General features: G+C 35.9%; 1 protein-coding gene across 6 annotated transcripts in view; it reads right to left on the bottom strand.

Moving 5' to 3' along the window:
- RELCH (RAB11 binding and LisH domain, coiled-coil and HEAT repeat containing) overlaps positions 1–12,654 on the bottom strand; it is a 69,836-nt gene that overhangs the window by 20,638 nt on the left and 36,544 nt on the right. For all 6 annotated transcript variants that reach the window (XR_010067621.1, XR_010067620.1, XM_063298783.1 and 3 more), the window contains 8 exons: positions 12,238–12,350; positions 9,048–9,138; positions 8,592–8,663; positions 7,567–7,707; positions 5,411–5,575; positions 3,853–4,000; positions 1,277–1,433; positions 454–577 (listed from right to left, as the gene is read on the bottom strand). Coding sequence is in view for 4 of the 6 variants with exons in the window: in XM_063298783.1 (XP_063154853.1) it covers positions 454–577; positions 1,277–1,433; positions 3,853–4,000; positions 5,411–5,575; positions 7,567–7,707; positions 8,592–8,663; positions 9,048–9,138; positions 12,238–12,350 (1,011 nt within the window). In the remaining 2 variants the exon portion in view is untranslated. The remainder of the gene's footprint in view (positions 1–453; positions 578–1,276; positions 1,434–3,852; positions 4,001–5,410; positions 5,576–7,566; positions 7,708–8,591; positions 8,664–9,047; positions 9,139–12,237; positions 12,351–12,654) is intronic.

Genomic DNA, 12,654 nt, shown 5'->3' with positions numbered 1-12,654 from the left:
TCCTGTAAGGGAGATTCATATATCTGATTACTGACTCTTTATATTATTGCATATGTATTGTATTACTGTATTTTCTTTTATCTATTTTCGTTTTGGAATTAGATAATGTATTTTATTTTATTTTATTCAATTTTATTTTACTAATAAGGTCACAGGACTAATCAATTAATAAACTACTACTATTAAAAATGTTAGCAGACACATCTTCTAATGGTGGTGAAATAAAAGCATTTAAGGTCTATACGCTACTATAGAAAAGCCATAATTAACAGGAAAAGAATAGATAAGGAAACATTAAGCTAAATCATGGTAATATTCTCTGTAGTATCCTTATTAACAGAAAAAACTGCCTGAGAGAAGGAAAGCTAATGTCTCTTATGTCCTTTCTAAATCTATAATTCCATGCTATCATTCCACTATCTATACAAAGAGAATTGTTATATTTCATTATACCTTTGTATTGGTGAAGATTTTTCCAAATGTTCGGCAAAGTCGCCAGAAAAACCTTGAGAATTCATGAACACATGCTGTTGAGGCTACATTGATTTTGCCAACTATTTCAATAAGTTGAGGCAACCTGAAAAATCAAGACCGAGATTAATTTGATTTCCACTTAATAGATTTGCAATATGTAAGCAAGCTGATTCTTTTCAGGAAGACTCCACTGTTTTTGGTCTTCAGACACAATAATGCTATCTTAAATCCTTTATTTACAATTTTAACTTGATTATAAATATAAACTTATATTATACAAGCTTGCTAAGAATTAATTGAGATATATTACAACTGTTGTTCCTAAATGGCAATAGTTGCACTTTTGTATAGTTCCTGATAAAATTACAAGGCAGTGCCCATGAAGTCATCAGGAGTCAACCATGACAATGTGGTCAATATTAAGTAGGGCTGTGCAGAAGATTTCAGATTTGAAATATTCTGAGTTCACAACAGTTGAGTTTGAAATTGAGTTTGGGTATCATAAGTGTTCTGGCCATTCCAGAAATAGCCAGAGCTTGAAACATCAGTTTAAAATTTAGTTTGGAACATTTCTGGAATGATCAGACCAGTGGAAAATGTCTAGCAATGTTGGAATACCTCATCTGAATCTAAAAGCAATGGTTTTGAATTAGTATGTTTTAAATATGAAAAGTTTTGCATACCACCTGTATTAATTTGAAAAATGGTGAAACATGTTATAGTATAGGTTTTCAAGGACAGACATTGAAAATATTATTTAAGAAACAAAATTATTAAATGAAACAAAAAAGGGGGAACTCACAGTTGATTGACAACCCATAGTAAGGTATCCCATCCTGTGGTACCCTCATGTTCTAACTGGTTATCATAAAGCTGCAACAATACAGCTAGTTGTTCACGGCTTCCGATTATAGTGGCTACATCCTGTAGAGGTGATACAGGTCTTGGGAACCTTGTTACTGAAAACAAACAAACCAAAATATTTATCTTCAGTTGATCCAATAAGAATTAGGAAGAGAAATAATGGGTGTGATTAATTTTTAATCATCTATTTTTATTCAATCTGTATCCTAAACAGCACTAATAAAGAAAGGATAGGTTATCTGTGTTTCTCCAGATATTCTGAATTTTATCAATCCTAGCCAGCATGACTAATGATGAGGAATGAAGAGATGTAAGTAACAATATCTGAGAAATACATAGTTCCTTGACGCTTGAATCAAAGGTATTATTATAAATTGTATTTAAGATTGTTGTTTCCTAGGGACCTGTGGTTTTAGTCTCAATTTTCAAAAGGAGTATCTAGATTTAAATCCAAATACTTAGCTAAATTTCATTTCATTTCTACCAACTTTTGTAGAAAAGTTATTCTTCCCTTCAAGATTTAGATACTGTAGTGTGTGGTCTATGTGGATTTTCCTGTGAAGAACATTTACTAGGCTGCATCTAGTAACCAAGTGCTAAATCATTCTCTACTTCAAGTTTTACACCTATCTCAAGTGTAAAAAAGATAATTACAGGTAGTCCTTGGTTAATTACAGTAATTGGGACTGGAATTTCCGTTGCTAAAAGATGCTGTTGTAAAGTGTGACATCATGTGACCGCATTACTTAGTAACGGCAATACTGGCAGTCCCCGTTGCCGTTGTTAACCGAGTTTCGCAGGTCATCGAGTGAGGACCTCTTCACTACTTCCTGCTGGTTTCCAACAACCAAAGTCTGTGGGGAAGCCAGCAGGAAGCTGCAAGTCCCAGGCGTCTTGCAAGCAGGCTGGCAGCAGGTAAGTGGCCGCTGCTGGGTGGGGGAGGGTGTGTGGGAGGCCGGCACAGTGTGAGCCTGGCGGGCCTTGGGTTGGCTGCTGCAGGGTGGGGGGCGGTGCATGAGGGGCTGGTGTGGTGAAAGTGCGGTGGGGCTTGGGGAGGCTGCTGCTAGTTGGGGGAGACTTAACCCGAGCGACTTGCGACCTTCCCTGTTGGCTTCCCCATTGCCTTTGCTTGTGGGAAGCCAGCAGGGAAGGTCGCAAATGGCGATCACATGACCATGGGACACTGTAACCATCGTAAGCATGAGCCAGTTGCCAAGCACCCAGATCATGACCATGTGACTGTGGGGGTGTTGGGATGGCTAGAACTTTGAGGACCAGTTGTAAGTACCACTCAATCAGCACCATCATAGCTTCAAATGGTTGCTGAATGAGTGGTTGTTAACCAAGGACTACCTGTATATCTTATCTCTAGGGTCTGATTTTTAAAGCAAATCCAGCAACCTATAGCTTTCAGATTTTTATTTATTTATTTATCATATTTTTATCACCACCCATCTCCCCCACACGGGGGACCCTGGGCGGTTAGTTCAGATAGTTAGTTAATAGTTAGTTCAGATAGTTGAACTAAAACTCTTATTTTTCACCACTGGTCATACTGATCAGGGCTGATGGGAATTGAGTTCAACAATATCTAGAGGGCAACATTGATATGAAATCCTTTGGATCTTTACCATTAAAGCATACAAAATTGCTGAGATCCTTATCAACAGAGTCCTAGAAAAATTATGTCTGAAAGACACTGACTGCATTCACACGTAACAATAATTGTGATGGCATGTGAGGGTGACCTTGGAAGATGATCAGATAAAAGAGAGAGGAGCCCACAACAGAGTAACAGTCACAGAAAGAAACTTACGAAGGGCTTGCCCTAATTACTCAGGTGGTAAATGGAGTGGGGGAGATTTGTACTTTCAGACTTGCAAGATTCTGTTAATGTAGCCTTACAATAAAAACAGAATTAGCTCATCTGGTCATGTTTCCTGTCTGGTTTACCTGGGAGGGCTGACAATAACCTAGAGGGTTTAAAATTACTAATTGCAATCACCTGTTGCCAAATCAAGAGGATTAGTGCCCTTTTATAACATTAAGAAAACAACTGGACCTCTGCATGGTTTTTGCACCAGGCAAACAAGCAAGATTTTAAAAAAGAATCAGAGATAACAAATATTTCAAAACTGTTCAATTCAGTGTCAATACATCATCCTTGGCTGTTCTAAAAAAGCTCAACAGGACTGCATAGGAAATAAAAAAATACTAGGTTTCAGTTACACTGATAATTTAAAAAAATATTCCAGAAGGAGACAACGAAAAACAACATTCATATTATAAGTAAGAAAATCCCATGCATGTATCCATACAATCACTAGGAGTTGAGCAAAGAAGTTTTTATCTTCTAGAAACATTGGAAAAATATATATTATTATTTTAAAAAGAAACACTAGAATTTCTAAACCTAACAGAATGAAAAATAGTTGAACAGCTTCCAACTACACCAGCATTTCTATGATATCTTATTTCTAAATAAAGCTTTACAGAAAATATTGAAGCAGGTACCTTCTATCTGTGGGACTTCTCCCTGAAGTTTAGCTTTGTCTGTAAAGGGGGCATTTTGCAACACCAGCGCAAAAAGGGAAGGGATCAAGGATTGTAAAGCAGAAAGATACATGTGGAGTTTATGTTCATCCAGTCCATGTTCACCTTCCTGAAACATATGCCAGAAATCTAAGTTAAAACTTATAAAATGGGCAGTATAACGATATATGGATCATATTTACAACTGCCCCTTTGCCTCAAGGACGGAGTCTTAAAGAATAATGGTTTTTCATGAATTTCCTTCAAGGACAACTGTTGGAAGTGTGTTAAACATGCTAGGGTACAGCTCTTCTAATTTTAGGGATCAATATTTGATTTAAATAGCTTGTTGGTTTTAAAAAAGTAGACCAGCTACTAACCCCCCACCCCACAACACACCAAACCCTTAGAGATGGCCAACAAATCCAGCTGCCTTTCTACATGTATAACACATTGTTTAAGGCTTGACACCACCTGCTTATAGCTATGTCAATAATATGACCTGTAAAAAAACATATCTCTTCAACTTGTGATAAATTAATCTTCTCCAAGTTGATTCAATGTTATCAGACAGGATAAAGGGACCTAGTTCCATAGCAAAGAACAATAGCTTCAACCAAAATGAAAATATACAGTCATATGCTGATCTCCACTCTAATCATGCCAGCTTTATGACAAAGGACTACTTTAGGGACATTTTACACCATTTGGAAAATAACCCTTAGAAATTTAAACTGTACTGTAATAGGGCAAAAGAGCTACATGAATTTAAATGGGCATCAAATAAGATGTGTGTGAACTTTTGTTGCAAATACTTTAAGAATGTATACATATAGTTGAACCAACAGATTTTGAATAATGTACTCCTCATAAGACCAACTATTAATCAGAGGCTGCACAATTGGTTTTTTTTAGCCTTTTTGAACATTTTAACTTTATTATTATAACTTATTTAACAAACCACTTTGTGATTTTGATGGATTAAGAGTTCCAATGTAGCCTGTCACTGGCATGTTTACCTTCCACAAGGCTGCTGGGTCATGTGATTTAAAGTTCAGATCATGACAGACTACATATAATGAAACTTCAGATTCTATTGAAAAATAAACCTGGCATTTCAAATCTCCTCAATATAAATATGAGTAAGAAAAATATGTATTCCCACCACTTTACAAATATTAGCCTCTGCTTGGATCATGGCTATTCTTATTTCTATGTATCATGCAGAATTCAATAGTTCTCTTTTACATGTCTGAGTTGTTAGAGATTAAGCATCTTTGTCTAGTACAAATATCAAGCCTTCATTTCTCTTATCTGTCTTTCCACTATTTCTACATACATCACAAATTATGGTACAAACTTAAATAGGCAACTCAAACATCTTAAGAGAAATGTTTAGCGGAGTAACAACAAAAAAGGATGATGGCACTGCCCACAAACAATTATGTCAATACATCTGTGCCTTGAAGTAAAAGCCTCACAAAGCTGAATGACTTAATTGTCACAAATGAAAAAATATATCTGACTCTTATATATTTACCTTGAGCAGTCTTTCAATTTTACTAAGCAATGTAGGTATAAGATGCAACTGTAAATTTCCTAATTCTGTTGTCCAAGCAGCATAAGCTGGTAAAAATACTTGATGAGTTGCACTAACCACTCGTTCTGAGGGATCACCCAATGCTGAAAGTAGCAGTTCAAATCCCTGGCAATACAAGGAAAAAAAAAACACATAGGAATTTTATTTATCTTAAATATACTACATAACCAAATACCAGTAGAATTTTATGGACATTTTAGGAGGCTTAGTTGTAGTTACATCTGCAATTTTATGCTGTGACCTTTCTGAATGGAGAAGCAGCAGGATATAAAAAGCAGAAATAAGAAATTTGATCAATTTGCACCTTCACAATCAAAACTGGATTCTTTGATACAACAAAACAGAATAGGAGTCTGTAGGAAATGTTTTGATTTAGGATCTTACGTTGAAAAAACTGCTTTTAAACATTAAAAAATGTAATTCTCTTTAAAAAACAAAACAAAACAGGAAAAAGTAAATACTTGTTTTAAATTTGCAAAGTTACAGAATAAATATGATTCATAACACTAAGACTAGAAAAATGAATAACATCATTCATATAATAAGTGATAAATAGTAAAGTGATAAGTAGCAAATGATGCGGTCTCCACCCACCCCAAGTGCCTGGGGGCTGTGGGGGTCTGGATCAGGAAAAACAGGCTTCACCTGAACCCTGGTAAGACGGAGTGGCTGTGGATTGATGGCCCTCGGCTTTCAAGAAGTTGTCATCTTTGGTTCTGGATGGGGTAGCACTGCCCCATTCAGAACCAGTGCGGAACCTGGGGGTCCTCCTGGACTTGCAACCCCTGCTTGAAGAGCAGGTGGAGGTTGCGGCCAGGAGGGCCTTTGCACATCTTTGGGTGGTGCACCAGCTACACCCATTCCTGGACTGAGATGCCCTCTGAACAGTCACTCATGCCCTTGTCATCTTGTTTGGTATATTGTTTTCTGCTACAGATTAAGGTTACTATGGTAACTGATCATTTTGGCCAGGTGAAGAGGTTGAATTTAATTGTCCTCTTTTTAGGTGATAACAGTTGAATTGCCTGAAGGGAGGGCAGTTTGCTTGTTAGTTTCAGTTCCTTCTCTTTAGGCTTGTAGAAAGTAAGCAGCTCTCAGAGAGCCTGTGAGAATGCAGAAACCTGTAAATATGTTTTTGTGCTTTCTGTAAATAAATTTATTTTTATAGAAATGCCTGGTGTGTGACTTTTCTGATCACTCCTGGGCCAAATGCTTTCTAGCACTCTGCCAACACATCTTCCACATAGACTACTGCAACGCGCTCTACATGGGGCTACCCTTGAAGAGTATCCAGAAGCTTCAGCTGGTCCAGAATGCGGCTGCACGGACAGTTGTTGGTGCTGTAAAATTGGCACATGTGACACCACTGTTACGTGAGCTGCATTGGGTATCAGTTTGCTTCCGGGTCCAATTCAAAGTGTTGGTTATTACCTTTAAAGCCCTACATGGCATGGGACCAGGCTACCTGAGGGACCATCTCATCCTCATAACATCGACTCACCCCACCTGGTCAGGCAGAGAGGTCATGCTACGGACCCCATCAGCAAAAGAATTTCATCTAGTGGGATCTAGGAGGTGGGCCTTCTCAGCAGTGGCACCCACCCTTTGGAATATCCTGCCCCCAGAGTTGAGATGGGTTTCCTCACTCCCAGCCTTCCGGAAGAATTTGAAGACCTGGTTCTGCCACCTTGCTTAGGATGGGGAGGGTAACAGCTCCACCTGGGAGTGGTTGGCGCCATAGCACCCCTATTGATTGTGATTCCATCTCCTCTTGGATTTTACATTTATTACCTGATTTATATTTTTAGATTGTAATTTAGGTTTATATGTTTTTATTATTACTTTTATTGTAAACCACCCAGAGTCCCCCACTGGGGGGAGATGGGCGGTGATATAAATTTAAATAATAAATAAAATAAATAATAAATAACTGTGCAAGCATTCTAGATTTAATACTACGGTAAAATAACTGATGACCCTCGATAATTTAAATAATCAAGGTTACTCAATAATCATATGGAATATTTTATTCTGGATTCCTATAAACAACGTATTTCATATGCTTGTATTCACATGCATATGATCAGATACAATACCTGCTGGTATTTGTCTGAATCATCAATGTATCCCATGATGATACCAAGGCTTTTGATTACAGCTTCTCGTACCAAATCTGCTTTATCTTCCGTTAACATCTGCTGTAGCATGGAAAGAACCAATGAACTACGAATTTCTTTCTGAAAATAAATTGCAAATTGGTATTAGCCAGCATTACATAATTCAGAACTGGAAAGGCAAAACAGCAGTCAGATATCTATATTAGCTTTTAGGCAATGAATTAGCTACAGAGAAATGGCAAGTGACCATAATAACCTGATGAATGATTGGACAAAAATAATCCACTTGATTTCTGAAAGACTTCAAGTGGATGGTGATTACATTTATCATATGCCCAATACACTGTTGTTTCAGATGGCTGGTAGAATAAAAACATGCTACTTAAAGAACCCTATGACTCAATACTCTTTATTTAGTTTTACTTTCTTTAAGGATATCCCAGGTTTGGTTTGGTTTGTTTTTGTATCTCCCCAAAATTGCTTACATCTTGGTTTATTCTATTACATTTTAGCTTTGATTTTAGAAAAGGGTACTTTAAAAGTAATACCTGATTTTAAAAAATCTGTTAGATGACTTGAGAACCTTTTCTGAAAATGAAACATTTAAAGGTTTTAAAATAAAATAAATTGTACACAGAAAATGAACCCGATTGGGCTATGAACTCTTGGCCAAATATAAAAAGATGCAACTGCTAACAACATATAACTGATGTAATCAACCTGTACCCCAAGCTTTCTGAATTCATTCCAGTTTTGGCAGTGCAATTTGGGGATGGTGTAAAAATGAAACAGTGGGACTGGGCACAAGAAGCCTGTAAATTACCTACTCCTATAATATGCCATGTTGTTTTACTTGCCTGTAACAATAAGTCAGGAAATATTACAACACTAGTACAAACCTCTTCCTTGAGTCTCATTGGATGTTGGAAAGTAGGCCATAGCTTTAATCTCTTGACAGTGTAACCTCAATCTAAAATGAGAATAACTGCATATAGAACACTTACAGGAAGAAATGGTGCCAATGCTCCACAAGACTCTGCTACTAATAGCCGCCTTTCTGGATATTTGTGATTGATCTGTGGGAAGCAAAATCCTTTTATTAACACTTGTTAATATTTATTCCTTTATTTTTCCTTAGAATATTATTTTTATAAATCCCATACTAAAAAGAGAATAACAAATTGCATTTCAGTATTCTACAATTATCTTCCATTTATGACTGAGCATAAGATTTCTTTGGTTTCCAGAGAAAGGCTGAACCACTGAAGTTTGACTTGAGCTATGACCTATTCAGCTTCCGATTTAAATTCTTCTTGATTTTGTTTGCCTGCAATTCATTCATGCCTGCAGATTTATATACCAGCATACATGATTAAAAATAAAGATTTGCTACTTGTCAAATTACTATGGCTGGAAAAATATGATTTCATTGCTAATTAAATGCAAAACAGAAATTATACCTGCTCCCAACACTGTGGCAAGAGTTCTGCTTCTACACGTGTTGGTCCAACGTGTTGTGCAAATGCTACACACCCAGTCAAAATCATTTGCCTATTAATAAAAAAACAACAACAAGCTGATTATGAAGAAACATGCTAGTGTAACCTGCAAATATTTAGCAAAAAGCAGATGTACCATCTGAAAACATAATGAAGATAATTGAGCCAGATACTCATTTACTCACAGCCAGCCAACAATTGATAGCACAAATAACTTTTAAAGACAGGCTCTTTTAAAAAGTACATTTTCCACACATATTTCTCTTGCTTTTGGTATACAACAGAATTGACTTTACAGTCAATTCTCATTTAGTCACTGCCTCATTTAGCAACCATTTGCAGTTACGACGGTGATGAAAAAGTAACTTTATGACCAGTCATTGCATTTACGACCTTTGCAGGCCTGTAAAGCAAAGCTGAAGTAAGACCGTAAGCACAGTCGCAGTTTCACTTAGTGACCGCTTTGTTTAACAATCGAGTTGCCAGTCCCAACTGTGATCACTAAACGAGGACTACCTGTATAAAATTGCCACTCATATTTTTCAAAGCAAAATTAATGCACTCATGGTTTTTCATAAGTAATTATATACACACTGTAAGAAAAATGCTGTAGACAAAATGACCCAGAATCTGAGTATCTATTGTAGCAAAATAAAGGCTAGATAATTTAAATTAAGAAAAACTAAAGATATATGTAAGCTACACATTGGGGGGAAAAAAGGAGGGAGGGAAAGAAAAAAGTAGCTATTTTACTAATATATAAAAACTTCAGAAATGTTCAAAAGTATATAGCCTATTATAAAATCAGAGGATTTGGTCTATACTGATGATTTGTTTGAGTCTAAAGGTTTAAATATTTTAGTCAATATACCAAATTTATCCTATAAATGTGATGAAATTGGCAATATATAGCTAAACATTTACTTTTCTGTGAAGGTGAATTTCTAGTAGTTACACACTATATTTAATTTAAAAAAATACTTTTAAGAAACAGAACTACCCACTACCTACCATTCAATAGAGGGGTAGGAATAGTCTTCTAAGCTTTATAAGGATGTCAGTTCCTCAATTAGTATTGCATCATCTCCTTTCAAAAATTAAATTCTGCTTGAAGAATCTGCAGTTTGCTCTAAGTCTGTGCTGCAAAGCCAAGATAACTTCTCAGATAATGTGATTTTTAAATACTCCCAAGGGACAGTCAGTCTCATGAGGCACAGCCTTCTGATTAAAAACTCGACCATGACTTTTTTTCTTCTATTACTAAACCAAGGCTTTGATTTAAACATCAAGAAGTATATTCAAAATTTCTCGAGTGGAATATTACTCACAGATTTGGGCTTTCCTGTCCTTCATCCTTGCCCTGCAGTCTCCTGGGTCCCTAAAAAACCTTACTGATTTAAGAGATAAAAATCCTAGGATGTAGCATGTTGGGTGGGATTCAATGGAATAAGAAAACTGGAAAAAAACTGAGCAGATATAGGATGTCTAAACTGGCTTTCAGTTGGAACAATTCATAAACAGAGAAGGGAAGAAGTTGAAATGAAATGCAACTATCTTCAATCCACACAAGAAGGTGAATTTACTATACCTAGCAGAGTGTCTTTCCAAACATTTTTAGTTGACAGTCTGAGCACAAAATCTGTATGATCTCTTGGAATCAGAAGTTAATATGGCTTCATTAACATGGATTTCTTGTCCTTTGAATTCTCTTGAGATGTAGTAAACATATAGATCTATCCTAAGCTAACAAATAATCTAATGTCACCTAATTATTAGTACAAAGGGAATAGCATTAGTAGAATAATCATATTGCTGATAATTCTTATTTTATTTTAATTTAATTTTAAGATGGGACTGGCAACTCATCGCTAAGCAACACATTTATTAAGTGAAACATCACATGACCATGCCCAATTTATGTCAATTCTGCTGCAGTCTTTAAGTGAATACATGTGGCATTAAGCGCAACATCATGTGACTGCAATTTGCAACTTACTGCTGGCTTCCCTGTTGACTTTGCCTGTTGGAAGTCAGCTGTGAAGGTTGCAATTGGCAATCATGTGGCCGCAGGATGCTGTGACCATCGTAAATGAACGCTGGTTGCCAGTGCCTGGATCGTGGGGGCCCTGCAATCATAGTAAGTTTGAGGACCGGTTATAAGCCTACTTTTTCAGCACTGTTTGAACAGTCACTAAATAGGGCAGTCATTTATCAAGGACTACCTGTAAGCCAAATTTGTGCCTATTTTTTAAAAATGAACATCTTCATATAAATCATCAGAGTCTGGGGACTACCAGTTAATTCTGTAATTTTTCATGTAATATTTATTTCAAAGTAATCCATGGCTGGTTTATGTCTGTTCAGGTAATATGATACTGTGAACTATCTGAATTTTGAAAATAAATTATGAATATAAAATCAGTAGCTAAAAATCTCTAAGGCAAAATAGATGGAAAATATCTAAACATTTTTAAAAATATATACTCAAGAGTTTTATACAAGAGAGATTAATTTGAAGAAATCAATAAGGGTTTAAAAATCAATTAAACTATTTTGAATTAAACTTATTAGATTTCAAGGGAACTGAATGAACATTAACCTATTTATATGCCCATGTAGTACTGAACAGGACAAACATATATTTTTCATATAAATCAATGAGAATGTTAATATTATGAAATGGAATAAGAGCTATTACTTTTGAAAGTAGACAAACATAGGAGTAATTTTGTCATTAGGCAGTTAGGTGGCTGATCTGATAAAACGTAGCAACTAAGTTTTTTGTTTTTATAATCAGGGATAGGTACTTCTAGAATTTTTCTCTCAGACATCAAAATAATCCAGTCAGTTTGGAAATAATATGCACCTATTCTTCAGTCCTAATGCTGCATATATCAAGGGAGTAGAGATTATTGGGAATTTACATAGACAAGAGTTTTTTTAATCTGTTGGACTACACTGATATTATGAAAATTATGTTGCCACTTAGGAGCATGCTGATAAACGTGTATATTACCTTTGGCAACTTATACAGCTTTACTGTTCATTATCAGACTAGAAATCTACTAAGAGAAGGTCTTCAGTAAATAAGCAACTGCCAACTTAAAAAAAGTCAGAAAAAGAAACCCTCCCACTAACATAAAGCACACACCTTTGCTCATCATCTGGCCTTTTGATCAAGTTGAACAGTATATGTAGGAGCTGATCTCTTTCTTTAGGTTCAGGATGGAGGCAAGCTGTACACAGTATGAGTGGAATCAACTCCTAAAAGAGTATGAGTAGGAAGGAAAGCAAAAAGCTATCAAGTGATATTAAAGAACAGAGAAAAAACATTTAAAATTCTAAAAGATACAAAATTATTTCATATATTCAATTCACTATCAAGACAATTTATCTGCACGCAAACATCTTATGAACTCAGAAAAAACATTAACCATAAACATTCTAGCTGTCAGTTCCAGTAACTATAAAATCATGCTGGAAAATTGTTTTAATTGTTCCCTTATTGAAATTGAAGAAAATTTAAAACCACTGAAGGTGAGATTAAATGGGCTTAATGTTCTCATTA

The sequence above is a fragment of the Candoia aspera genome, chromosome 3 (assembly GCF_035149785.1).
Source record: "Candoia aspera isolate rCanAsp1 chromosome 3, rCanAsp1.hap2, whole genome shotgun sequence".
Classification (NCBI taxonomy): domain Eukaryota; kingdom Metazoa; phylum Chordata; class Lepidosauria; order Squamata; family Boidae; genus Candoia; species Candoia aspera.
The sequence above is the reverse complement of the archived record's forward strand: the minus strand, read 5'-3'. Positions and strand labels throughout refer to the sequence as shown.